This window comes from Lemur catta, chromosome 15 (genome assembly GCF_020740605.2).
Source record: "Lemur catta isolate mLemCat1 chromosome 15, mLemCat1.pri, whole genome shotgun sequence".
Lineage (NCBI taxonomy): Eukaryota > Metazoa > Chordata > Mammalia > Primates > Lemuridae > Lemur > Lemur catta.
In genome coordinates this window covers 37,005,462-37,033,443 of record NC_059142.1, presented here as the reverse complement: position 1 = coordinate 37,033,443, position 27,982 = coordinate 37,005,462, and the positions used below count along the sequence as shown (strand labels likewise).

At 48.6% G+C, this 27,982-nt stretch overlaps 1 protein-coding gene across 1 annotated transcript; it reads left to right on the top strand.

The window, feature by feature from the left end:
* The first annotated feature begins 277 nt into the window (after nucleotides 1-277).
* On the top strand, nucleotides 278-27,857 carry PIP4K2B (phosphatidylinositol-5-phosphate 4-kinase type 2 beta). The gene is made up of 10 exons (XM_045526341.1): nucleotides 278-605; nucleotides 13,080-13,177; nucleotides 15,092-15,188; nucleotides 18,165-18,317; nucleotides 19,219-19,365; nucleotides 20,065-20,103; nucleotides 20,642-20,755; nucleotides 22,188-22,446; nucleotides 22,934-23,037; nucleotides 23,674-27,857. The coding sequence occupies exons 1-10, from the start codon at nucleotides 447-449 to the stop codon at nucleotides 23,752-23,754; spliced, it is 1,251 nt and encodes a 416-aa protein (XP_045382297.1). The 5' UTR covers nucleotides 278-446; the 3' UTR covers nucleotides 23,755-27,857.
* Nucleotides 27,858-27,982: the final 125 nt, after the last annotated feature.

The following is a 27,982-nucleotide window of genomic DNA, read 5'->3' as shown; positions in this document are numbered from 1 at the left end:
GCCAAAGCCTGGCTCTGGGGGGTCCGGGCAGGGAGCCCCTCCCGCGGTACACAGCGAGGCCGGCCCATCCCTCCTCCCCTCCCCGCTCCGGCGCGGGGCTCTGAGGCGTGCGGAGGTCGGCCCGGTTCCTGTCAGGCCCGGGGAGGAGGGGCGGGCGGTACCATCCGGGCGGGGAGGAGACGGCCTGGTGACGGCGGGGCGGGGGCACCGCCCGGGGGCGGGGTGCGGAGCGGGCCGGCCGGCTCCCTGGGGCGGGGCGGGCCGGGGAGGGCGGGGCGTGGGGCGGACTGAACCACCGGGGCGGGGTGGGGAGGTAACGGGACGGGCGCGACCATGGCGCGGTGAGGGAGCGGGGGTGGGGATCGGTCTGGGGGAGGCCTGGGGCCGCTGGCTTGTGCGCTGTCTCCGCCGCCCCCCCTTTCGCCGCCGCCGCCGCCGCCCCGGGCATGTCGTCCAACTGCACCAGCACCACGGCGGTGGCGGTGGCGCCGCTCAGCGCCAGCAAGACCAAGACCAAGAAGAAGCATTTCGTGTGCCAGAAAGTGAAGCTATTCCGGGCCAGCGAGCCGATCCTCAGCGTCCTGATGTGGGGGGTGAACCACACGGTAACCAGCTCCCCGCGCGCACCCCTCCGAACGTGGCCCGCAGCGCTCCCACGCCCCCCGCGGCCCCGTGCCCTCGCCCCGCGGGCCCTGCCGGTGACGCCTGCTACCCCTTGCCAAGCCACTTGCACGCCCACCCCACCCTTGCACGCCGTCCGGCCCGGTGTGCGCTCCCCGCGCGCCACGCGAGGCCTGGTGTCTCCATGGTATGCTGTCGCCTGCTTCCCTTCCCTCCAGCCCCTCTGGCTTCCTGCGTCTGAGGTGCTCGCTTCGGGCAGCCCCTGGAGCGCAGAGGGGAAGGCCTGGGTGCAGTGGAATCGCTTTCATCCCCTCTCCCTCTCTTCTCTCCTCACCCTGTTAGTTGCATGTGTATTCCCCCTTGTTCCTTACAGCGGGCTGCCAGCGCTGTCCAGGTGTCATGGCAAGTGGCATTGGTCTGCTTAAATAGTCCTCTATTTCTTGTCGTTTAGTGTGTGTGGCTGTTCAAAGTTTCCCATCCTCCAGGCCTCCTTACTCCTGGTTCTGGAAATCCTCCCTGGGTTTCCTTTTTTCTTCTTGAACAAGATGTATCAACTGGAGAAGCAAAGGCTTCCTTGAACCACAGACCCTTTACCAGGATCTCCCTGGATTAGAGAGAAGAGAGAATGTAGCCATTTGAGAAAAGGGGAGGCCTGATTATAAGGAGGGACTATTCCTAGTAGAAATAATGTGTCTTCTGGTATTTTCATGTGGTGTTCATATCAAAGAAGTTGACTTCTCGTGTAGTGTATGGTCCTGAAGTGTGTATTGTATGGTCTCCAAGTGTGTGTTGTATGGTCCCCAGGTGTGTGATGATACATGGTGATTATTGTCCTAGATGAGAGTGGTCCCTTGGATTCTTGGGGTGCTGTGAGATTGTTAACAGTTTCTGCCAGGAAGTTGGACTTGACACAGTGTTTGACTTGACACAATGTTTACATGCTGTTTGTTTAGGGTCTTTCTTCTTCCCCTTCCAACCACTTGCTTCTTGCCTTCTGACTATTTCTTTGTGAGTCCCTATGCTAGGCAGGAGCAGAGGAAATAAAAGAACCTGAAACACCAGTTTCACCAACTAGAAGTTTGGATTTAGGAAGATCAAGCTTGGGTTTCCTGTGGATTTCAATTCTTTAGGCTCCCTGACTTTTTTGAGCACTTGAAATTGCCCACAAGTCCAAATTATGACAAAGAGGGCCAGTAAGACTTTGCTTTGCTTTGGTGGAGGAGCTGGAGGTGCCTTTGGGTGGAGATTGATGAACCATACTCTGAGCTAAGGTTTCAGATCTTTACATCCAATATAGAAAAGCACATGTATGTGCATGGTGAGGTCTTTGTTGGTTTCTTTGTCTTGGGCAGGTTAGTATTTTCAGTATCCTCACTGGGGTTAATGAGGGTCCGGCTAGGGTAGTGGAGAGTACCACTGGTGTAATGCCCAGACCTCTAGGAGCTGCTTTGGGCCAGCAGTCCAGCAGAAGGTTGTTATTCCTGCTTCCTGCTGCCTCAGGGGCAACATTTCTAAGGAAACTGGGTCATCAAAATGTGAACCCTGTGTCCCTTTCTGGAAGTCATTTCTTGATTTTGTTCTGTATCCTGCTTGTCACTAGAAAGCATCTTATCTGTATAGAGAAGTGGTAGAGGCTGGAAAGAGTATTATTGTTAGCCAGAAAGAACCTTGCGTCCCTTATTTTACATATGAAGAAATGGAGGCCCCAGGTGGAGGGTTAGTTTGCCTATGGTCACAGCAAGAGCTGTAGCTCATTGTCCAGCACTGTGGGGGTGTGTCAGCTAATGGTGACCTGAGTGGCAGGTCTTATTTTCTTTGCCCCGTTCCTCTTCCTTTCTCTTAGCCAAGTCTCAGGATAGGTGGGAACTATAGTCTTGGAAAACCTAGATGTTTACTCTGGGTTATGTGCCCTTGCGTGCTAGGTCCTGGGAGTGTGTGTGGTGCTCAGTGTCCAGATAGACAGGCAGTGAGTCTGTCCAGATGTAGGCATCTAATGGAAGCCTCTCAATGGCAGAGGAGCTACCTGTGATTCCTACTCTCTTGGACAAAGTGGTCACTTTCTTTTTTCACTCACTTAAGATAAAAGTTTGTTTAGGGCCGGGCGCGGTGGCTCACGCCTGTAATCCTAGCACTCTGGGAGGCCGAGGCGGGCGGATCATTTGAGCTCAGGAGTTCGAGACCAGCCTGAGCAAGAGCGAGACCCCGTCTCTACTAAAAATAGAAAGAAATGATTTGGACAGCTAAAATATATATATAGAAAAAATTAGCCGGGCATGGTGGCGCATGCCTGTAGTCCCAGCTACTCGGGAGGCTGAGGCAGGAGGATCGCTTGAGCCCAGGAGTTTGAGGTTGCTGTGAGCTAGGCTGACGCCACGGCACTCACTCTAGCCCGGGCAACAAAGCGAGACTCTGTCTCAAAAAAAAAAAAGGTTTGTTTAGGGGGCTAGCTGGAAAGACATTGACTTTAAGCAAGAGTCATGCCTCTGGGCATAATGATCAGGCACCTCAAGGGAAAAGCACTAAGTGCCACTGCCCTGGACGGACAGGCTGAACTTTGATGTCAGCTTGTCCCAAGTATTTTTGCTTCATCCTGCCTTGCAATAAGGTCTAGAACTTCAGTGTCCATCTGGGAAATGGAGATATCTGCCCAGAAGAAGAGTGTAACATCTTGTAATTTGCAGCAGTTCCTAACCTTTTTGGCACCAGGGACCGGTTTCCTGGAAGACAACTTTTCCATGGACAGGGGTTGGGGGTGAGGTGTCATGGTTGGGGGGAGGGTGGTACAGAGCTCAGACGGTGATACATGGCCCATTTCCTAACAGGCCACAGACTGGTACTGGGTGCAGCCCAGGGGTTAGGGACTGCACGTTTAGGGGATTAGGACCATATTGTTCTTCGTGGATTGCTGGCCTGTCTTGGGGGTTCCTTTCCTACAGAAGCCTGCTGTTGCAACTTTTTGCCATCTGAGGTTTCAGATATCACCCTTTCTGTGATTCTTTAGTTTCTCACCCATTCAGACATGTTAGTCTATGGCTAGTGGTGTATCATACATGAAGGATGGATATGTCTTTATCTACAGCAAAACTCACTTACCCCCTCATGAGGTGGTTGGTTTACTTTTGGGTGGAAAAAGAGAAAGAGAGGACTTTGAACACAGTGGTGTCAACAGGAGCTGCTCTCATGGACAAGAGATGCAGTCCATGGATTTTGTAGAGGAAGAGTGTGTAGGAAACAAGGAGAAAAATCAGAAGCCTTTTACTGTTGAGGAGAGAACTAGTAAAAAGAGAAAACTAGTGTTTTGGTGGAGGAAATACAGTTCACAGGGTATGGAATTAGGGAAGAGATGGCTTCAGAAAGGAGCATGGAGACCAGGGGAGGCAGATCTGGCTTGATACTTCTTGGCCAATTTAGGAACCAGGTATGTGTGAACACTCATACAGATCAGAAGAATAGGAGCAGTTGATGGTCACTCTATATTTAAGTATTTGAGATGCTGCCAAACTGTTCTCCAAAGTGGCTGTACCATTTTACATTTCTACCAGCAGTGTGTAAGGGTTCCAGTTCCTCCACATCCTTGTCAACACTTGTTATTGTCTGTCTTTTTTGTTATAGCCATTCTAGTGGGTGTGAAATGGTATCTCATTTCGATTTTGATTTGCATTTCCCTGATGGCTAATGATGTTAAACATCTTTTTATGTGCTTATTGGCCATTTGTATATTTTCCTTGGAGAATGACTACTAAATCCTTTGCCCACTTAAAAAAATTTTTTTTTGCCTATTTTTAAATTGAGTTGTCTTTTTATTATTGAGTTGTAAGAGTTCTTTTTATATTCTAGATACAAGTCCCTTATCAGATACAAAATTTACAAATATTTTATCCCATTCATTGGGTTGTCTTTTTCATTTTCTTTGTGGTATCTTTTGAAGTTCAAGTTACTAATTTTAATAAAGTCCAATTTATCTATTTTTCTTTTGTTGCTTACACTTTTGGTATCATATCTAAGAAGGCTTTGCCTAACCCAGGGTCGTAAATATTTACTCCTATATTTTCTTTTAAGAGTTTTATAGTTTTAGCTCTTTTAAAATATTCTTTTCTTTTTGGAGACAGAGTCTTGCTCTGTTGCTCAGGCTAGAGTGCAGTGGTGTCATCATAGCTCACTGCAGCCTCAAATTCCTAGGCTCAAGTGATCCTCTTGCCTCAGCCTCCTGAGTAGCTGGGTCTACAGGCATGTGCTACCTTGCCCAGCTAATTTTTCTATTTTTGTAAAGATTGGGTCTTACTCTTGCTCAGGCTGGTCTCAAACTCTTAGCCTCAAGCAATCCTCCTCCCTTGGCCTCCCAGAGTGCTAGGATTACAGATGTGAGCCACCATGCCCAGCCTAAAAAATTTTTTTGTGGTCAGAACACTTAACTTTAGATCTACCCTCCTAACAAATTTTTAAGCGTACAATGCACTATTGTTGACCATAGGTACAATGATACACAGCAGATCTCTAGAGCTTATTCATCTTGCTTAACTGAAACTTTATGCCTGTTGATTTTTTTTTTTTTTTTTTGAGACAGAGTGTCACTTTGTTGCCCGGGCTAGAGTGAGTGCCGTGGCGTCAGCCTAGCTCACAGCAACCTCAAACTCCTGGGCTCAAGCGATCCTTCTGCCTCAGCCTCCCGTGTAGCTGGGACTACAGGCATGCGCCACCATGCCCGGCTAATTTTTTCTTATATATATTTTAGTTGGCCAGCTAATTTGTTTCTATTATGCCTGTTGATTATTAACTCCCTATTTCCCCTTCCCCAAACTCCTTGCAACCACCATTCCATTCTTTGTTTCTATGAATTTGACAGTTTTAGATACCTCATATAAGGGGAATCATGCAATATTTGTCATTCTGTGACTGGCATATCTCACTGAGCATAATGACCTCAAGGTTCATCCATGTTGTTGCATACTGCAGAATTTCCTTTTTTTAAAAGATGGAATAGTATTCCATTGTATGTGTATGCCACATTTTCTTTATCTATCTGTTGGTGGATTTAAATTTTTTTCATATCTTGGCTCTGTGCATGAGCCAAGTGCTGCAGTATATATAGTTTTAGCTCTTACATTTAGGTCTGTAATCCATTTTGAGTTCATTTCTGTGTATGGTGAGAGGGACAGATTCATTCTTAAGTCTGCTCAGTTCCTCTCCTACATTCCACCCCCATTCTGTCCACACTTTTTCTTTGTTTAATGCAGACCCCAGACCTCCTTTGCCTCCTACCCTTTTTTCCTTGCCCTGTTGCTTTAAACATCTTTAGTACATTCCTGTTCTAGGAGGCCTTTGGATGAATTTGTTCGTTAGCAGGCCTTCCAACCTCACAGAGAACAGGGGGGCTCAGACAGCAGGAGAAGAGAAACCAAGATGTAAAAAGGAGGGATAAATACAGGGGTAGATTTGTTGGCTCTTGTGGCCCTCTCTTCTTTCTCTTTTCCTTTTAGGAGTTTCATGTCTTGCTTGGACCTCCTTGGTCCTGGGACTATGTTTCCAGTATATCATGTTTCCTGATGGTGGCAGGTAACAAATGATTGCTGGTGGTGGCCAACCCACGGCTGAGCCACAGCAGAGCCCCAGACACATCTGGAAACCTGCATGCCTAGCCCAGGCCTCCTGGATGAAAATTCCTAAGAAGGTCACACAGGGAAGTGGAGGCTTCTGGACATAGAAGTTCACCAGACTAGAACTGCCTAATGAATTTTTTTTTTTTTTGAGACAGAGTTTTGCTCTATTGCCCGGGCTAGAGTGCCGTGGCATCAGCCTAGCTCACAGCAACCTCAAACTCCTGGGCTTAAGCAATCCTACTGCCTCAGCCTCCCGAGTAGCTGGGACTATAGGTGTGCGCCACCATGCCCGGCTAATTTTTTTCTATATATATTTTTAGTTGTCCAGCTAATTTCTTTCTATTTTTTAGTAGAGGTGGGGGAGGGTCTTACTCTTGCTCAGGCTAGTCTCGAACTCCTGACCTCAAGCGTCCTCCCACCTCGGCCTCCCAAAGTGCTAGGATTACAGGTATGAGCCACCACGCCCGGCTGCTGCCTACTGAATTTTCATCTTCAGTGAGAACGGCATATAGTGAGCTCTCTGCTCCTAAGTCGTTTCCCACTCAGCTTGTTTAACCTCCTCATTATTGATGCTGATGGCTCATGGAGTTAATCATGTGGATAATCCAAAATCACTTACATGACATGAGATACAACAGACTTTCCTTCTTTGAGAGTATATTTGGAAGTTCTAGCAGGGAAGTGTAGCTACTCGTGTACCCTTAACCAAAGAATGGTCCTTCTCTATGGGGGAAGGTCATCCTCTTCCACCAGGCATGCAGCTTCGGGAGGCACATACATGGAGTGGTGAGGGAGGAAGGGGACACCTGCCTGGGCAGCCAGATCAGCCGAATCAACCCTGGCGATCAATGGGGTGACAGATGTCACAGCTATATTGCCCTCACATCCAGATTTACCTTCCTAATGTGTTATGTTTAGCCTGGTATTTGAATGAATTTGCATTCCACAAGTGTACTCCTGCCGAAGGTGAAAGAGATTGGCCCAGAAATGTACTAGAGATAGTAAAGGAAGGACACATCTTCCTAAAACATTGGTTTAGTACAACTTTTTGTGCTTCAAAATTTTAGTCGCCCCGTTTTGTTTACCAGATAGAGTTTATTCTTCTCTCCCTGGCATTTAAGACTCTCTGTAGTCTGGTCATAGCCTCAATAGCTAACCTTAACCTTCTGTCCTATCCTCCAGGCATGAGCCTTTGGCATGGTCACACCAGTCTTGCTGTTTCTTTTCTCTTTTTATTCTAGTGTTAGTCATCCTTTAGCCCCCAGCTCCCTCTATCCATCCTCCCTCCTGATATTGAACAACTGCTGTGTGCCAGTCATTGTGCTAGGGACATAAAAATGGGTGAGATAGAGTGGCTCTGCCTTCTGGGGACTCACAGCCTAGTGGAGTAATTAGACATGTAAACGAGTAATTACCCAAGTGAATGTGATATTTAGGACATAAAGATGCAACAAAGAAATGAGTAGTTAATTCAACCTGAAGGAGACTCACAGAAGAAGTGTCATTTAGCCAGCTCTTGGATGATTCTCGTAGCTTTGTCCCTTTTCTTCTTACTGTCTCATCACCTGAAACGTTGTAATGGCCTTATGAATGGGCTTGCTTCCAATCCTTACTTGATTTTTATCCCAGAATTACTTTTCTGTGTCTCCCATCTCGTTGTGTGAGTTCCCAGACTTAAACCAAAGAGGGCTTCCCATTGTCCGCATAGTTAAGTCCAATTTATTACACAGTGGGCAAACCTAAGTTCAAACCCAGGCTCTGCCCCTTATTAATAGTATGCTTTGGAGCAGTAATTTTTGGAGCAGTAATTTTTTTGCTGAACTTCATTTTTATTTCCTATAAAATGAGCATAATGCTTTCCTTGCAGGGTTATTAGGATAGAAGCAAGGAATGGAAAACACTACCTTAGGCAAGGTAGCTATGCGTAGGAAGGACTGCACAGCCCAGGTTTTGGCATCAGAGAGACTTGGGCTCAAAAGCTATCTCTGCATGTACTGTCTGTGTGATTTTCAGTAAGGTCCCAGCTTCTCTGAACCTCTTTTGCAAAGTCATATTAGTAATACTTTAAGTGACCATTAAGTATTAGAAATAATAGCATAGTACAGAATATATGTTATGGCCAGGCGTGGTGGGTCACACCTGTAATCCTAGCACTCTTGGAGGCCAAGGCAGGAGGATCTCGTGAGCTCAGGAGTTGAAGACCAGCCTGAGCAAGAGCAAGACCCCATTTCTACTGAAAATAGAAAAATTAGCCAGGTGTCATGGCATATACCTGTAGTCCCAGCTACTCAGGAGACTGAGGCAGGAGGATTGCTTGAGCCCAGGAGTTTGAGGTTGCAGTGAGCTATGATGACGCCACTGCACTCTACCCAGGGCAACTGAGCAAGACTCTGTCTCCAAAAAAAAATAAAAAATTGAGAATATGGCCGGGCGCGGTGGCTCACGCCTGTAATCCTAGCCCTCTGGGAGGCCGAGGTGGGTGGATCGCTCAAGGTCAGGAGTTCGAGACCAGCCTGAGCGAGACCCCGTCTCTACTAAAAATAGAAATAAATTATCTGGACAACTAAAAATATATATAGAAAAAATTAGCCGGGCATGGGGGCGCATGCCTGTAGTCCCAGCTACTCGGGAGGCTGAGGCAGTAGGATTGCTTAAGCCCAGGAGTTTGAGGTTGCTGTTAGCTAGGCTGATGCCACGGCACTCACTCTAGCCCAGGCAACAAAGTGAGACTCTGTGTCAAAAAAAAAAAAAAATTAAAAAATTGAGAATATATGTTGTATACATGTGAAGTATAGTGTAATATATAATGATATAAAGCACCAACCACTTACAGATATTCACTAAATGGAAGCAGCTGTTATTTATTGATATTGTAGTAGACTGTTCACCTATCTTTCCTGAATTCTCTCTCTTTACTCATTATCTTTGTCCTGCGCTGCTGCCCTCTATCCCACCCCCACCCCTGCACACACACTCACCATTCCTACAGTGGGCAGTATACTTTCACAGCTCTGAGGCTTAGTTCTGACTGTTCCCATGGCCTGGGATTCCTTTCCTCTCATTTTTTGGAGAACTACTGCCCTAGGCCTATATTTCTCTATCGCTTCCTCTAGCAACCAACCCTCTCACTCCTGTTCCCAGGCTGAATCAATCATATCTTAATCTGTTTTTCCATCTCCCTTTATACATAACTCAGTTATAGCACTCATCACATTGTATTAGTTATTCATTGTCTTCCTAACTATACAGAGATGTCTTTTTTTTTTTTTCTTTTCTTGTATCCCCAGCTTTTGGCACAGTATTAGCTAAATATAGTAAGGCCCTTGATGTATTGAGTAGAAATAAACTGAATAGACGTTTGGCAGAGTCTGAGCCAGATCAGGAAAGGCCTTGAATGTCAGGCTAAGCAGTTAAAACTTCACCCTGAGGTTGATGAGGAACCATGGAAGATTTGTAAGCAGGAGTGTAACACGATCTTATTTTAGATTCTTCCAGTGTCAAGTGCTCTTGGCAATACCAGGAAAGGCATTAGGTGCCTGTTTCTAGTCTGATGTGTGAGGACTGGGAGTCTGACCCTCTGCCATTTTTGGTGTCTCTATCCCTGTGTTCTCCCTTAATTGTACTGTTTTGACTTCAAGTTTCACCGTGTCATGGGTTTGTCTCATCTCCACGAAAAGATTATAAGCCTCCTATTTCTTTCTTGTGTACAACACTTTCCCCCTTGCATCCCTCTTGTCCCACACACACCCCTCACACAGAATGAAGCAGATATTTCAAGCAGTACTGTTCAATTGCAATGGAATAGAACTCTCTGGGATATAAAATTTAGCACAACTAAAAAAAAAATAGTATAGCTAATCCCTGGAGTGAATCATCTACATATGGTCTAGTGGAAATGAGTCCATCTAGTTAAGATACATGAATTGTTCACCAATATATTATCTGAGTTAAAAATGTCCTGTTATTGGGTTGTATAATCAAGAGTAGAGGTGAGGCCAGGTGTGGTGGCCTGTAATCCTAGCACTCTGGGAGGCCGAGGCAGGAGGATCACTTAGCTCAGAAGTTTGAGACCAGCCTGAACAAGTGTGAGAACCATCTCTACTAAAAATAAAAAAATTAGCCGGGTTTGGTGGTGTGCACCTGTAGTCCCAGCTACTCAGGAGGCTTAGGTAGGAGGATCGCTTGAGCCCAGGAGTTTGAGGTTGCAGTGAGCTATGATGATGCCACGGCACTCTAGCCCAGGTGACAGAGCAAGACTCTGTTTCCAAAAAAAAAAAAAGAATACAGGTGAAGTGAGAACTAAAAGTTTACCAGTTTAAACCATTTAACCTGTGCTGCACTAAGAGTTACACAAAGAATTAATGAATAGAACATTCCCAGATAGTTCTTATTAGAATAATTCATCCTGGCTAAGGGGCAACTGACCCCTCTCAAGCAAGTGTTTTAGTCTTTTCTATTTTTTTAAAATTTATTTATTTTTATTGTTATTATTTTTTTTTTTGAGACAGAGTCTCACTCTGTTGCCTGGGCTAGAGTGCCTTGGTGTCAGCCTACCTCACAGCAACCTCAAACTCCTGGGCTCAAGCAATCCTTCTGCCTCAGCCTCCTGGGTAGCTGGGACTGCAGGCATGCACCACCATGCCCAGCTAACTTTTTCTATATATTATTAGTTGTCCGGTTAATTTCTTTCTATTTTTTAGTAGAGGTGGGGTCTCGCTCTTGCTCAGGCTGGAGTCTTTTCTAGTTCTTCTAGTATCAAGCCTGGCCTTGGCAGTGAATTTGGATCTTGGACTAACCCGGAATTGATTTGTAGCAATACTATAATGTTTTGGTATGAAACAATACTCTTTGAGCGAGTGATGTGTTCTTTCTAGCATGGAGGTATGAGCTAGAAAAGGGAGATTTGCATAAGAGCCCTGAACTCTTTGTTTCTGCTTTAACTATCTGAGCCAGGCTTGATATGCCAGGAAAAAGGAAATGGGACAGCCACCATGAATTGTTTCTGTTGGCAGAAAAACAAGGAAGTGGAATGGTTTCCTCTGTAGGCACAGATTTGAAAATCAAGTTCTCTTGTGAGCAACCCCTGGAATGGGAACCGACATGGCTCTGTTTTTGGTGGGTTTTTTTTGTTTGGGCTTTTGCGAGGGTTTAGTCTATGAAGGGCATCACAGACTTGGATGCTGGGAATTTAAAAATCAACTTTATTGAGGAATAATTTACATACAATAAAATGCACACATTTTAAGTGTACAGTTTGATGAGTTTCAGCAAATGTATATACCCATGTAGCCATCACCGCAAACAACATATAGAACATTTCTGTCACCCTAGAATCCTACTTCCCATATTCCTTTACACTCAGTCCCCCCACTCCCCGCCAACCTACCCATGCAAATTGTCTGATTTCTCTCACTATAGATGCCTGTTGTAGAATTTCATATAAATGGAATTGCCCAGTATATACTCTTATGTCTCAGTCAGTCGGTTTAACTTGTAATACTACTCCCCTCCCCTCTTCACATACATGCACTCCTACACTTTCCTTAATTTCCCCATGAGTAAATTGGATTTTTTACCACGGGTGGGAAGGTATGGTTCCCCAGCCCATTTATTGCACTAACTTGAACTTCCATCCTCTGACATTTCTAAATAAAAAAGGTTTGGACATAAAAGGGGCAGCAAATTAAATGCCATTTCCCCCATTTATGCTCCTGGTGGAGTCTTAATGACTCTAGGTTATCCCCTCACTGCCACCTGGGGCCTCATCAAGATAATAGGATTTGCAAGGAAAGTGTCTGGGAGACACAAGGCTATGCACCCTCCCCCCCAATCCATTAAGTCAGGACTAAGGTTTCTTCTGTAAATCCTGAATGCATTAGTGGCAACTGGGTTGAGGGTCAAATGTCAAATACTCTGCTGTGCTAGGAGAGGACATCTGTGGCTAATTAGACCACTAATTGGCTAAACCGAGGGTGGGGAAGGGCAGAATCTGCCCTCTCAGCTCTGCGCCAGTGGGAACCAGCTCCCTGTCCGGGATCCAGCTCCCTGAAGGGGGTGAAAGACAATGAGAAGGTTTGTTTGTAGTAGGGGCAAAGCCTCCTGCCGCATCTCCCCCAGTTCAGCATAAGGCAGGCCACGGCGTCAGGAACTGGCCCGGCTTTCATCAAGAAGGTCAGAGTGGGCCAATGGCCAGATTTCTACCTCTTTTGGCTCACTTTAAATATAATCCTTTACTTTAGGGATATGAGTTATACACCCACACAAATTCATCCAGCTTTTTTCTGCCTTGAGCTAATTTCTTGAGTGATCCACAATTTCTATGAAGATGTTCAAAGGCCTTAATTGTTAATAATACCCACTTAGGTTGGGGGACATTTATCCTGCATTTGACAAATATTTATTGAATACCTGCCATATGTAAGTCATGGTGCCAAGCACCATGGAACCCTCAAAGATTAGTTAGATGATCTTTGTTTCGAAAGATAAGTAGTATGGTATCACCTAGCCTAGTCTAGCAGGCGCATGAAGTTTATAAGCATTAACTCCAAAATGAACAAGGCTGTGAGATGGGCAGAAGATAGACACAAACAATGCTTCAGGAATCCCAGGATGGGAAAGAGTATTTATGATCTAGAGAATCTTGGAAAGCTCATGGTGCCTTTTGAGCTAGACCTTATTGGATGGGGAGAATTTAAGTAGGTAGAGATGAAGCTGGGAACTTACTTGAAGAGAAGAGCAGAGATAAAGAGGGAATCTATGGACGTGTTTTTAGAAAGATGGTGGCATCCGCATTCTAGCATATTGTCTCTCTGAGGCAAGTGGCCTCCTGGCTGAGAACCTCACTTTCTCCTTGCTTTGCAGATCAATGAGCTGAGCAATGTCCCAGTCCCTGTCATGCTAATGCCAGATGACTTCAAAGCCTACAGCAAGATCAAGGTGGACAATCATCTCTTCAATAAGTAAGTTGTCTACCATGGTGGGAAGTGGGGGCCAAGCCAGCACCTGGTAGAGTGTGACAGCAACACTTGGATCACAGAGCTGACGAACTGGCTGGGAAAATGCAGTTATGTGCCTCTCCCCTCGCATTGTCTTGTCATCTCCCTCCTTTATCAGCCTACCTCTAGTGTCACCTGGGGCGTGTGGCTGGGCCCAGGGTGGTTCACCTAGGGCCAGCTCAGGTAGAAGTGAGCTGCTCAGAAGCTGAGCTGTCTAGCGTGATGCTGCAGCAGTGGCCCTATTTTGATGTTAGTCTGAGGTGGGAAGCTGCTAGGCATGTTTCTGGCCTGGGATGCAGCCAAGCTCATTTCTCTCCTTCTAGTCTATGAGCAAGTGGCTGAGCATGGTGCTCAAGGGCGCTAGTAACTCTCCCCATTTTTGTTTGTTGTGGCTTCTTGGATTAGCACCAGTTGTCAGAAGGTCACCTCAGACATTGTTGGAGACACACCAGCAGCCATCTCACCTGGCACAGCGTGGGACCTGCTGTAAGCCCTTTGGAGGCCTTGCTGTGGGTCACCCCAGGAACTATTTGCTGCTCACACTCTCTTCCTTTTCTGCATGTGAATCCTGTTTCCATCCTCCACTGTCCCACCGTCCCCATCGCCTCCCCAACTGGTTTCTGTCACCCCACCATTCCCCAGAGGAGAAGATCGATTTGAGAATGTTCTTTAGGGGCCTCCCTCTGCCATAATAAGTAACATCTTGTTCTAGAAGCCATCTGTCTCTATAACTGCTACCTGCTAAATGGCCACCTAAGGAAGGAGAGGCAGCCCTCAACTCAGAGGTGGGAAAGGAGGTGGTTCTGTCACAGAGGTCAGGGCTCCCGCAGTGGGCATTGCACCATTACCCAGTTCAGGGTCCGGCGCCTCTGGTGAAGTTCTGCCACCTTGACATCTTGGCAAAGCAGAGCACCCAATGTCTTATTTCCCTTTATCTTTATTCCTTTTGTCCTTTCAGCAACTGTTTGTGTGCTGTTTATTAGACTGTAGTGCTATTTACTAGAAGATGGGGTAAATGAGGCAGACTAGGCCCCTTCCTTCATGAGAAGCCATTCCTTTTTATTTCCCTGAAGTCTGTCATCCTGGAGTAGTCAGAGAGACGTATTTCTGAAAGGGAGTCCCTAAGCAGGGTAGCCATTGTAGAGATGGAGGACTGGTAAGAGCCATCATTTCCAGGTGATTCTCTCTCTTCCTGGGAGTCTGTGGATTGGCTAAGGAGTAGGGACAGTGGAGATTGGTGCCAGCAGCCAGCAAACAAGGCTCTGGGATCCCAGTCAGTTGACTGAGGGCCTCTTCAATCTAAAGCACCTTCTTGCTACATCCCAGTGGAAGCCCCGAGCAGGACTTCCTGCATGTAACCATCTTCATGGTGTTTTGACAGCAAGGTCCCCAGAGGAAAGGGGCCATTTGATGAGAAGGATCTTTCCCTATAGCAATCAGACTGATACTGACCTCACAGCAGATGTTTGCATGCCGCCACGCCACCCACCCACAGCAAGTACAGTGCTTGTGAGGTGGGGCCCACACTCATTCTCACCACCCAGTGGGTGAGAGTTTTTTCCATTAAGTTTTATTGAAGGAAAATGCACATACAAAAACCACAAATCATAAGTATACAGCTGCATTGATGTTTACACAGTGAACACAAGAGATGTAAAGTTTTTAAACTTTTTCATGCTCAGAATCACCTGGAATGTTCGTTAAAAATGCAGATTTCCAGACTCATCTCCAGAATTCCTGGAGCCTACAAAGCTACATTTTAAGCATGGCAGACTGTGAGATCCAGGTGATCTGTGGACCACACTCTGCAGTGTTCCGAAGTCAGAATTGAGATGAGCGAGGGGCAGTTCACAAAGACATGTCTCTGCTTTTCCCTAGGGAGAACCTCCCCAGCCGCTTTAAGTTTAAGGAGTACTGCCCCATGGTGTTCCGAAATCTTCGGGAGAGGTTTGGGATTGATGATCAGGATTACCAGGTACGGGGTATCGTGGCAAAATCAGAGGGTTAGGGAGTGGAGTGGGGTCAGGAAGCCACAGGACAAGCAGAGGAAAAAAAGTGTCTGCAGTTCTTGTGCTATGTCTCCCTGTCGTGCCCCAGCCCAGCAGTCTTGGCCTGGCATGGGCCGTGGAGGGCGAGCGCTTTGGAAGCGCTTCTGAGGACGCCTCTCGGCTCAGGCCCCTCACCCTAGGAGGGAGCACAGCGGGAGGGAGAGAGCTCTGAGGAAGGTGCTTCACTTTAGTTTGGCATTCCCAGTCTAGGCTGAAGAACCCTTCTCCTTTGTAGTTTGAATTAAAAGAGAATTGTTGCCAGTGAGAGATGAGGCCTCTTAAAGCAGATAAGACAGATTAGAAAAGGAAGACTTCAAGGGTAGTGTAACCTCTTGCCAGGTATGAGTGTCACCTCCTAAACTTGTCCCCTCTCCTGGTGGTGGGAGGGAGGGTAGGCATGGCAGGGCAGCTGCCCCCTTCCGGGGGTGATAATGTCACAGAGGCCATAGGCCTGTTAGGAGGAATCAAGCCCAATGTCAGAGACATTATATCTGACTATAGTCCGTGGTTTCTGTCACTTAACCACCTTGCACCTTTCCTTGGACCTTCTTGCCCTGGCAGACCGCCTGGTAGTAGAGATGGGAGAATTTTATAGCACTAAGAAATGTAGCTTTCAGTTGTCTGTGGGGAAAAAAGGAGTGGATAGCACAGTGACATCTAAAATGGTGCCCAAATCTTTTCAAGCACTATAGTCCCTCTACCCCACCCCAGTAAGTCTTTCACAGAGTACTTCACAGAAGCAGAATGGGCCTCGGGTAAGAGTCTCCCTCCCCTCTCTCCTCCACTCTGGAGGCCCTGCATGCAGAGACAGGTGTCCTGAGGGCAAGGGGATGTGAGAGGAAGAGGAGATGCCAGGGGCTTGAACGCCTAGGAGTGTCCACGTCTAAGAGGTACTGGGAGGTTCCTCCAGCCCCCTCTGTTAGGGCTGAACCCTGAACTAATTCATGGCCTGATTGGAGCTTGAAGTTTTCTGAAAACTTCTTGCCACTGTTGCGTCCCCAAGTTGCTCGTTTTCAGTCTACTGTGGTTCCTTCCCCTCCTCTCGGCTGTCTGACCACATCCTCTCAGTGTCTGCATTTTGCCCGTGATAGCCTTGCAGGCACACGCCTGTGCTCAAGACTGAAATGAGGGCACGGAGGATGGGGTTCAAGGAGGGGCTTTGTGCTTTTAGACCACCAGCGATCTAGAGAGTCAGAGGACGCTGCCTAGACTTGAGACAGGGACAGAGCTAGACCTCCCAACTGGGCTTGCAGCCCGTGAGTCTTACTGGCAGAAGGGCCAGGCTGTCTGTCACATAGCCTATTCAATATTTCTGGATTGAGGGACACCCTGTTTTGGGGGGTGCTGCTTAAAGTTAGCACCTTTGCCAAGGAACTCCCAGAGCTCCTCACCGCTCAGACTTCAGTTTCTGCCATGAAGGTGATGTTCCCTCCTCTGCCTGGCTTTCGTGAGGAGGCATTAGGTGAGGGGTGAGAACAGGATCCTCATTAGGAGATGAGGAAAGGGCTGGGAGAGGAGGCTTTTCTGCAAACAGATCCCCCTGTGTGTTTTCTCGGGAACAGGGACATCTGGGATCTTCCCTCAGCCTTGCCTCCCAAAGGTCTCCTGGGGTCTGCTTGGTGAACGCATCCCTTTGGTTGACTCACACCTTCCCCCACCCCACCTCTTAGGCTTCTCCTGCTGTCTGATCCTATTGTTTTTTTTTGTTTGTTTGTTTTTGTTTTTGAGACAGTCTCACTCTGTTGCCCGGGCTAGAGTGCCGTGGCATCAGCCTAGCTCACAGCAACCTCAAACTCCTGGGCTCAAGTAATCCTCCTGCCTCAGCCTCCCGAGTAGCTGGGACTACAGGCATGCACCACCATGCCCGGCTAATTTTTTCTATATATATTTTTAGTTGTCTTTTTTTTTGAGACAGAGTCTCACTTTGTTGCCCGGGCTAGAGCGAGTGCCGTGGCGTCAGCCTAGCTCACAGCAACCTCAAACTCCTAGGCTACTGCCTCAGCCTCCTGGGTAGCTGGGGACTACAGGCATGTGCCACCATGCCCGGCTAATTTTTTCTATATATATTTTAGTTGGCCAGATAATTTCTTCCTATTTTTTTAGTAGAGACGGGGTCTCTCTCTTGCTCAGGCTGGTCTTGAACTCCTGACCCCAAGCGATCCACCCACCTTGGCCTCCCAGAGTGCTAGGATTACAGGCGTGAGCCACCGCGGCTGGCCTGTCTGATCCTATTGGAAGTGGGGCCTTGAAGAGGCACAGAGTTAGAACCAGAAAAGCTCCCCAGAACTGCCTCCCAGCCCTACACAGCCATGCAGGAGGCTGCGGTGAGGGGACAGGCATCAGAGGGATGAGGACCAACTTCCTGCTTTGGGAAGGGTTTTCCAGCCTCAGGGTAAATACAGGGAAAAGAGACAACTGTTCCATTGCTTCTTTATGCTAGACCTCTTAAATACAGTATTCCCTAAGCTTCGTCTTTGTCTCACCAAGATGCTGAAAATCAGCCTGGTCTGCCTCCTTGTGTTCCAGATAAGGAGACTCGGGGTAGAGAATTTGAATGGCTCACCCAAGGTCATTGCATGTGAGGGTCGGGGTTAGAACCAAACCCCCCAATATCTGGGGCAGAGTTTTAGTGTGTAGGGTAGCTCTCTGGGATTAGAGTGAAAGGAAACTCTGGGATTAGGAGCAGGGGGTAAGAGAACAACTCTTTGTCACTCCACAGGAAGGTTTTAGGGAGCGATGTGAACACCCTGTGAGAAAGGGGTGGGTAACGTCCCATCGGGGAGTTCCTCAGTCTCAGTGATGTTGGCTTTTGAGCAATCCAGCCTGTAAGAGAAGACTCAGAGGGAAAGTCAGAATCCTTGTTCCCCTGCCAAGCCCAGCCTGCTTTTGTCTCGGTCCATCAGAATTCGGTGACGCGCAGCGCCCCCATCAACAGTGACAGCCAGGGCCGGTGTGGCACGCGTTTCCTCACCACCTACGACCGGCGCTTTGTCATCAAGACTGTGTCCAGTGAGGATGTGGCTGAGATGCACAACATCTTAAAGAAATACCACCAGGTATGGTGAGTCCCAAGCCTGGGCTGTGGAGGATGGGTGGGAAGAGGGAGAAGAGAGCCCCGGTGGCCAGTGGAGCTTCTCCGGGAGGGGTTGGTCCTTTCTGGTGATGGCAGGTGCTTCCCGGTAACCAAGCAGCGGGCCCTCTCCTGCAACGGTGTTTCCATGTGGTGCAGTGCCTCCTTTAAAAAAGAAAAAAGGAGACACGAAGGCACATTGCTGACTCAGTCCCACTTGGAAAGTTTTCCCACTCTGGCATCTGCTGCATTGCTTCTGAAAGAGGTCCTCTCGGCTTGGTGGGGTCGTTTCCTTTCCCGTTCCGTCTCTCCGCTCATCGGGACCCTGTCCACGAGGAAAGTAGGGCGTGCTGTGGCACTGTCTGAGTGCTTGTCCTCAGCCTGCTTGGGTCTTTGTTTCTGGGGCACCTAAGAAGTGGTGAAAGGAACTTCTGGTCTTTTGAGAGTGAGAGGAGAAACCCTGGGGCGTGTCATGGGTGAGGGCGGAGGGTGTGGAGCCTTTGTGTTCTCCCAGACAGCTGGATCCGGCCCTGCCTCTGCACCCCTGCCCTTGGCTTTCCCGTACCAGGCCGGCAGAGCGGGTGCAAGGCATGGATCCGTGACTTGCTTGCAGTAGAATCCTATTTCTTAGGTGGGATCCCAGTAACGTGAACCCAGAGGGACTCTGCACTGCCCACTCAGCTCACTGCTCACTCTGCCTTGGGAATGGGGCGGGGGTGGCTGTTGCTTGTAAGTCTGAGAAACCCCTGTTGCTCACAGAACCCAGTTGGAAAACCAAGAGTCTAGAAGTTAGAACCCAGAGAGCATTTTAGCCTGGGGAGAGCCCCACCCATCCAGAGCACCTTCGTGCTGCTTATCCTTCCCTCTTCTCCTCCTTTCCATTCTAGTTTATAGTGGAGTGTCACGGCAACACCCTTTTGCCGCAGTTCCTGGGCATGTACCGCCTGACCGTGGACGGTGTGGAAACCTACATGGTGGTTACGAGGAATGTGTTCAGCCATCGGCTCAATGTGCATCGCAAGTATGACCTCAAGGTAAAGTGCTCTGCATTTGCCAGCACTGTGCCCGCCCTCACTCTGAGGCTTATCAGGGCCACTACTCCGCCTTCCATTAATTGGGAAAGCCAGAGCATGTGTGTTGGCATGGACAGGTGACTGTAGAGTGGATAGGCCTAATTCTTGTGGACCAAAGGCCATTTGAAGTCCAGGTGACAGTGACAAGAGGTTATTTAAGCCCTAATGGTACCATATTTATGTAAGAATTAATGCTCTTCAGCTCCTCTCTGTGGGATGGGCAGCAGGATGGGGGCAGGTGGTGCTGACACACACACCCTGGCATCTCTCCAGGCCCCCATGGGCTGACAGCACAAGTGCATTTCTAGACACCAAGAAGAACACACTTGTGGCTGTGAACCAGAATGAATGAATGATTTGTGTAACCACTGCTTAATATCTGTCTCCCTGTTAGAAGGAAAGGGCCCTAAGGGCAGGGACTGAGTCTCTCCAGTGCAGTCCTGTTTGCTGAGCACCTAATGTATTCCGTGTACATAGTCAGAGCCTGTAAGTAGGCTATGACACAGAGTAAGTGAGCAGGTTGCTGCCTTCTGGCTCCTCTAGGATCCTAACCAGCCTGCTTGAGTTCCGTGCTGGCTCTCCCCAAAGACTGGTGCGTGTTTGCTTGCTCAACGGGCTTTGCCCCAGCCGGACTTCTCCTGATGGCTCTTATCCTTTCAGGGTTCTACTGTTGCCAGAGAAGCAAGTGACAAGGAGAAGGTATGCTGGTGCAGAGCAAATGTGGAAGGGTCACTTGGAATCAGAAACAACTGCTGTCAGCCATCCTGTCACTCCCCCTCTGCAGCCCCTAGTTCAGCTCCCAGACGTGTAGTCAATCAACATGAAATGCTCCGTGTCACTGGACACTTGCCTGTCCTTAGCCTAGGCCTAAGCCTTGGTCTCTAGCCTTTTACCTCTGGCCTCACTAGGTTCTTCATAGTCCTGCTGGGATGGCAGACAACTTCCATCTCATAGCCCAGCCTCAATTGCTTTGTGGCCGCCTGAGCCCTGGGGTAGTCCAGGCTCAGCAGGAAGGAATCCTCTGGGTAGTACTTATCATCCGATAAATGCCATGTAGTTGCCATCCCTGCATGCTCTCAGCCTGGGACTACAGGCTCCTGTACTGTTGATTTAGCAGGTTGAGTGTGCGCTGAAGATCCTTCCCCTTTCTATACCATTGCTCCCAGCAGAACAGTTCATTGTCCCTGGTGCGAATGAATCAGGCCTATCCAGCCTAACACTGCTATTGCTCTCCCAGGCCAAGGACTTGCCAACATTCAAAGACAATGACTTCCTCAATGAAGGGCAGAAGCTGCATGTGGGAGAGGAGAGTAAAAAGAACTTCCTGGAGAAACTGAAGCGGGACGTTGAGGTACTCACTAACCCTCATTTTCACCTTGGTTGGGTAGGGCCCGTCCTATACCTAGAGTAGGAGCCTCTTCAAGAAAAATTGAATTCACTGCTTGCCAGGAGTACAGACCAAAGGAAGGGTGGTGATTTGAGCAGTGTGGGCACTTATTTGCACCTAAAGCTAGTGCAAATGAACGTTCCATTTGAGGGGGCACAGTGTGTGCCGGCAGAACCTTTGTAACTTCGTTTGGAATGTTTTTCCCTCTTCACTAATTCATTCCAATGCCTCCTCCAAACTCCCCTTCTGCTGGTGTCCCTCAGGGGAGGGGGCATCTGGCCATTAGAGTGGCAGGAAACCACTCTGATCCACCAACCAAGCTCTTCTGGCTCACCAGCAATCTTCCGGCTGTCGTCAGGCGAGGACAGGTGGTAAACAGCGAATGCGTTGTTTGGACTGCTTGATAACTCAGTGTCTCCTCTTTTTTTTTTTTTTTTTTGAGACAGAGGCTCACTCTATTGCCCGGGCTAGAGTGCCGTGGCGTCAGCCTAGCTCACAGCAACCTCAAACTCCTGGGCTCAAGCGATCCTCCTGCCTCAGCCTCCCGAGTAGCTGGGACTACAGGCATGCGCCACCATGCCTGGCTAATTTTTTCTATATATATTTTCAGTTGTCCATATAATTTCTTTCTATTTTTAGTAGGGACGGGGTCTCACTCTTGCTCAGGTTGGTCTCGAACTCCTGACCTCAAGCCATCCTCCCACCTCGGCCTCCCAGAGTGCTAGGATTACAGGCGTGAGCCACCGCGCCCGGCCAGAAGATTCATTCTTATTATAGATCTTAGCAACCTTAGCTTATGATTTTGTTTAAATTGAAAAGTTTCACCTTTTCACTTAAAGAAAGCAGTTTACAGCTTTCCTTTGGCGTATCTGAATTGCTAGGATCACTACTCTTGCTCTTTGGGGCCATTATGAAGTGAAACAAGGGTGACTTGAACACAAGTACTGTGATACCGTTACAGGGGATCTGATAACCAAGATGGCTTCTGAGTGGCTAGCGGGCAGGTAGCGTATACAGTGTGGATACGCTGGACAAAAGGATGATCATGTCCTGGGCAGACAGAGGAGGACATAGCAAGTTTTCATCATGCTACTCAGAATGGCACACAATTTAAAAACTTAAGAATTGTTTAGTTCTGGAATTTTCCATTTAATATTTTTGGGCCACAGTTGACCATGGATAACTAAAACTGAGGAAAGCAATACCATGGATAATGGGGGACTACCGTATTTAATAATAAAATAAAATCCTTAGTCTTAGCGCCCTATATTGGGTATTTCAGAACTGTTTGTAGAATTCAATTTAAAGAAATGCCTTTTCCCCCCTTTCCGGATACTACTGGGCTGTCCCATGTAACGCCTTTTTCCTTCCCTCCTTCCGTATGTCACCTTCCTAGTTCTTGGCCCAGCTGAAGATCATGGACTACAGCCTGCTGGTGGGCATCCACGACGTGGACCGGGCAGAGCAGGAGGAGATGGAGGTGGAGGAGCGGGCGGAGGACGAGGAGTGTGAGAATGACGGGGTGGGTGGCAACCTACTCTGCTCCTATGGCACACCTCCGGATAGCCCTGGCAACCTCCTCAGCTTCCCTCGGTTCTTTGGTCCTGGGGAATTCGACCCTTCCGTTGATGTCTATGCCATGAAAAGCCATGAAAGTAAGTAGGAGCCCGTGCCTGTCCTGCCCTGCCCTGGCCCCCATGCTACCCCGTTCAGGCTCATTGTTCAGATACTCCCGTGGGTGTCTGATCTCCACCTCATTCATTGCTGACTTTGGGCTCCTCCTGCCTCCACGCTCCTGTACAGGGTCACCACCAGTAACTGGGGCCCTGGGGTTCCTTCTCTGTCAGGCCTTCCTTCACCTCTCTGCTTGTCCTGGATGACTGAGACATGGTTCTGCACTAGTTCATGGGATGGACAAAACCTTATATATACTGTCATGTCAAGCCCACAGGATAGCTATGAAAATCAAATAAGAACTATGAGACCTTCTGAGAAGGAGCCCATTAGTCATTCCTTTTCTCAGCTCCAAACTGATAGGGATGGATCTGAACCTCACGTCTGAAGGGTTATGGGTGCACCCCAGCTGCATTCTGCTCTTCTCCCTGCCACTGTTTCCTCCTTCCCTGCTTCCCCTCCGCCCAGGTGCCCCCAAGAAGGAGGTCTATTTCATGGCCATCATCGATATCCTCACGCCATATGATGCTAAGAAGAAAGCTGCACATGCTGCCAAAACAGTGAAACATGGGGTGAGTTCTCTCTGTTTTTGTCAAGGGCCCAGCTGGGTGGAGTGTGTCTGTGCTCACCCTGCGACCCGCAGGGAGGGTGGTCTCAGGCCTGCTGCTCTCCCACCCCCTCCTTCCCAGGGCAGAGAACAGGAAGAGCAGTCTGCCTGCCTTGCCTGTGTTCCCTGCCATCTACGCCCCACCCCCTCCCTGCCAGGCCGAGTAATATGCCCAACTTGTTTTTCCCTCAGTTCTCCCCCCCTTGGGTCCCTGAGCCCGCCAGCTCCTGTCCCTGGGGACTACTGGGCACGTTGTGCATCTTGTTGAACGGCCAGTAATAGCTTTGTTTACATGCCCACACTACTCCCCACAGGCCTGCTTCCCCATGGACTTGAAGCTACTGTTCTCCACACAGGGCCTCTCCACTACCTCCTCACTGCCTTTCCTCTACTTCAGTGCAGGCCTGGGGTTATAAGGCAGAGGCGTGGGGCCAGGACAATGTGAGACATGTGAACCACTTCCTGAGGTCCTGCTCAGTGTGGCCACCTAATTCAGCTCTGATTCTGAATAAGAGGCTCCTGAATGTCCAGGCTCCTCCCAGGTGCAGCTTCCTGATTAGGGCCAAGGAACTTGACCTGAATTGGCTCTTGTGTATTACAGGCAGGGGCCGAGATCTCGACTGTGAACCCTGAGCAGTACTCCAAACGCTTCAACGAGTTTATGTCCAACATCCTGACGTAGTTATCTTCTACCTTCAGCCAGAGCCACAGAGCTGGATGTGGGGCCAGGGATCGGGAGAGGGAGAGGGTGTATTTGGGCTAGATGGGAGGGTGGGGAGCAGAGTGGGGGGTTGGGAGGGCTTTAGCAATCAGACTGCAGCCTGTGACACTGAAAGAGATGCTGGCTGGGGAGGAGGGAGACGGCTGTGTGTGCTCACAGGATATAATCTCACCTGCTTACCCTTGATTTTTTTCCCCATATTTGACCTACGTTAAAAAGGGGTTCCCTTTTTGGTACCTTATAACCTTTTAAGATACCTTGGGGCTAGAGATGATTTTGTGGGTTTATTTGGGCTTTGTTTCTGAAATTTCATTGCTCCAGGTTTGCTATTTATAATAATGTATATCATCACCCTATCCACCCTTCCCGTCCATGCCCAGCTCTCGGTTCCCTTCAGTAAGAGGCACCCGGTAGACGCAGCACAAGGGTCCTCTCAGAGCAAAGCGCTCTGACGGCAGATTGGAGGGGTCAGACGCCTCAGCCCTGCTGCATTTGATCTTGTCTGGATTAACTTTTTAATTTTATGGAGTATTGTGCACCACTTCCTCCGCCTTTCCACTTTGGATCCACGTGAAATGTTACATTGTTCCTCCAGTGCTGCCCTCCCAAAGGAACACTCCAGATCAACACCGGGCATCTCAGATCAGAATCAGAGATCTCAGAGGGGAGTGAGTCATCCTCATGGGATGGTAAGGGATGGGGGAGCTGCTGGGTTCTCGGACAGCTGGTTCTCAGAGAACCCCGTGATCATCATCCAAGCCCCAGGCTCTCGGCCCCTGGAGTTCAGAAGTCCTCTCTGTAAAGCTGCCTCCCCCTGGGTCAAGAGGAACTAGAAAGTACCTTTGGATTTATCAGGACCCTCGTGCTTAAATGGTTATTTCCCTCTGGGAAAACCCCACGAACGGACGAGTATCAGATGAGGTCTTATGCCCTCCACCCATTTACTTTCTTCCGACCTCCTCCCAGGAACCCTCACTTCTGGCTGAGCTTTTAGCCGGGGCAGATCTCCAAGCACCTGGGGTGCTCTTTGCAGAGATACCTCTTCAAGCCCCGGGACTACCATGTAGGTAATCTGGCTCCCTGTGCCTGTGGTTTGTCACCTGGTGCCCCCTACCTTGGAGTGTGGCATCTAAGCCTGAGGTTACTTCTGAGTCACTTGAGGATGTGACCTAGGAAATCCAATTTGGAGGCCTGATGTGGGGTTTGACCTGGCCCCAGGCTTGGGGCCATTCTTCCTTGTTGCCCCCATCTAGACTTTTAGCAGCTCTGCAGCCCACAGGTATCCTTGGAAGGAGTGGCATCTGGCAGCTTCCTTCATGTTTTCCACCCACCTTCAGAGCCTGCTACCCGGGCTCTCAGAAATGAGCCACATGTGTCGTTCTGATGCCACCAAGAGTCTGGTCTGGCTAGGAGAGAAAATGGCCCTGTTGCTCTGCATTGGGGGAGGTACATTCCTGCTTCTCACCCCCTCACCAGGAACTGGGGATTTGGGATGAGATATGGTAAGATTTGTAGATAACCACAAAGATGTGAAGATGATTTGTGGAACCATTTTGAATGAATAGATTGTTTTTCTGTGGCTCTCTCCAAACCTGGCCAAGCTCAGCTTCTGGAGCAGGAAGCAGCACTGTTTCTGTGCCCTACCCACAGCATGTAGGTCAGGAAGGATTGGAGATGGCATTCTCGGACTTCACTGGGGCTGCTGGATTGGGTGGGAACCCTTCTGGTAGCAGCAGATGGGGGTCAAACCACTGCCCTGGCCCCACGAAGGGGCCATAGGTAGCTCTGAATAACTGCGGCAAGACCACTACGTGACTTGGGAAACTTGGAACCGAGTGGCTCATGGAGAAAACAAATTCGACTTAGGAAAGAGATTACATAAGAATAATGTCTGGACTTGATTTCCCCACCTCATAATCAAGAATGAAAATTCGGATCTGCTCCTTGTCAGGCCCAGCATCTCCAAAGCTCGGAGGGCTATTCCAGCAGCCTCCACAGCCTTGGATTCCCACTGGCTTCTCTGCATTTGGTCTGCTGATCACGTTGCCATAAAGTGTATGAAACGTGTAACACAATCTTACCAGTTAAAGACTACCAGGTATCTAACTTGTTTAACATTGAGTGTGTGTGTGTGTGTGTGTGTGTGTGTGCGCGCACACGTGCGTGTGCGTGTATGTGTGTGTGGGGTTTTCTTTTTTTTTGTATATTGTTTACATTTTTGAGAGATAGCATTCTGTTTCAAATGCTCTTTTTGTTTTTCTGACAGTATTGTTGATTGGGTCGAAACATTTTGAGCTGTGGTTTGGTGGATTTTAGATTTTTTTTTAAAGGTCATTCTCTGTGCTATCTTCAAAACCTTGGGTTTGGCCCCCTAATTCCTTTGACATTCAAATGTTTAAAAGCTGTTTATCTTGGTTTATATAAGTTTTCTTCCTCTTTGTTTTGTAATGATAAAGATACTCTATTTGGTCTGCAGTCTGAATGCAGAGAACGTGAACTGATCCCCCGAGAATCTGCCCAACACTTTTCTCCCTGAGCCCCACCATTCCCTTCCGGGCAGTAGGAGGCATCTGAGGGGACGTGACCACCCTCAGCCTCACTCCTTGGGGCCATGAAGAAAGCCAACCATTCTTAAGGCATCCCAGAACAACTGTGGGTCTCCTAAGAAGAACGTAGCATAAGGAGGACATGGCTGATTGGGTGAGGCCAGGATGGGGATGAGGACAGGATTCCTCTCCGTTCTCTCATTCCACCACCTATGGGGTAGCCTCCAGTCCCACCTCCAGTCCCGTCCCCTCTCCATCCAAAGGTCCACAGCCAAGAAACTAGAGTCTCCCAGCAAAAAGTGAGGAGTGTCCTGAAAACTCCACTGATAGACCACTAGATGGCCTCTGGCCCTGTTCCTGTTAATTAACCACTGGGTCTGTGTCCCCCAGCACAAGCTCCTTCCCGGCACCCCGCGGCTTGCGGGTTACAGGGCATGCCAGGAAGCCAGCAGTTCTAGGAGCACAGGCTGAAACAGTGCTCCATCTTTCCTTATCTAGCTCAGGGGTCACTGGTCTGTGGCAGGCGCCATGAGTTGCCCCTGTGCCTGTCATTAGTGGCACTCTCTAAGTTCCCACCACAGGCAGATCGTCCTCCTCTCTTCCTACTTCACTTTTTTCTCTCGCTTGTGCTTTAGGCCTCACACGGGTCTGGTAGTGCTCAGGGTGTGAGACCAGAGTCCTGCCCTGGTGACTTTCCCCTCTTCGTGGTCTGCCAGGGGCTGCCCTGGGAGGTGGACCAAAGACCCAGGACTTCTCAGTAGCCAGTCCCACCCCACAGTTGTCTTTTTACCAATTCAAGGTGGGAGAGAGAAAAAGCTTCAGCAGTCTCCAGCATTTGAGCTACTCAAGTGTTGGGAGCCAGAAGGAACAGTGTGTTTAAACAACCTTCAGAGCTCTGGCCTTAAATCTGTGGCTCCCCCCAAGTCTAGAGACCTCACCTCTTTCTGGCAGCAATGTGGGCAGAGGGTTCCCTCAAAGGGAAAATACATTTGGACAACTGCCCCCATGTCTACCAGCCATCTGCAGGGGGCAGTGACATGGCCCTAGCCCTCTCCTGAGATGTGCCATTTATAAAGAGTGCCCCCAAGGAGACTCAGCTGTCCCTCAACAGGTTGTGCTGAGATCCCAGGACAGAGGATAGGGAGGAAACATCTACAGGAGTCTCTTGTCCTTGCTCAGAGCCATTTTGTAGGGAAGTGGGAGCCAACAACCTTTAGGGGGAGGCCCAGTGCTGCTCAGCACACCCCAGCATCAGGTCAGATCACTGTAGTAAAAAAAGGTCAATGAAGTTTAGATTCAACTTTTGGAAAAGCAGGATAAACTACCACCCCACCGTATGTGTGTGACTTCTCAATTTCCCATTGCAATTTCCATTTTTTAAATAGGAATTTTCAACCCCCTGTGCTTGTCTAATGTCTGCTCTAAACAGTTTGAGACCCTGTTACTGTTTTAAAATGCATGCATGTTAAGATGAATCTCCAACTGAGGAAAAAAATAAAACTCAAAAAGCTTTGTGTATATCTGTTATGTGAGTCCTTTGGAAATGAGCTTCTGCCCCCACCCCCTTCCCACCACAAGAATTAAAAGGTTTTGGTCCCAGTTTTAGAGGCAGCTTGGGCTAAATCAACATATGGCTTGAGTTT

Excerpts from the sequence above, each read along its gene's own strand:
- PIP4K2B (XM_045526341.1), top strand. The coding sequence starts at position 447 with ATGTCGTCCAACTGCACCAGCACCACGGCGGTGGCGGTGGCGCCGCTC. Across the intron at positions 13,178-15,091 it reads GACAATCATCTCTTCAATAA|GGAGAACCTCCCCAGCCGCT; the intron begins GTAAGTTGTCTA and ends GCTTTTCCCTAG. Across the intron at positions 23,038-23,673 it reads CCAAAACAGTGAAACATGGG|GCAGGGGCCGAGATCTCGAC; the intron begins GTGAGTTCTCTC and ends TGTGTATTACAG.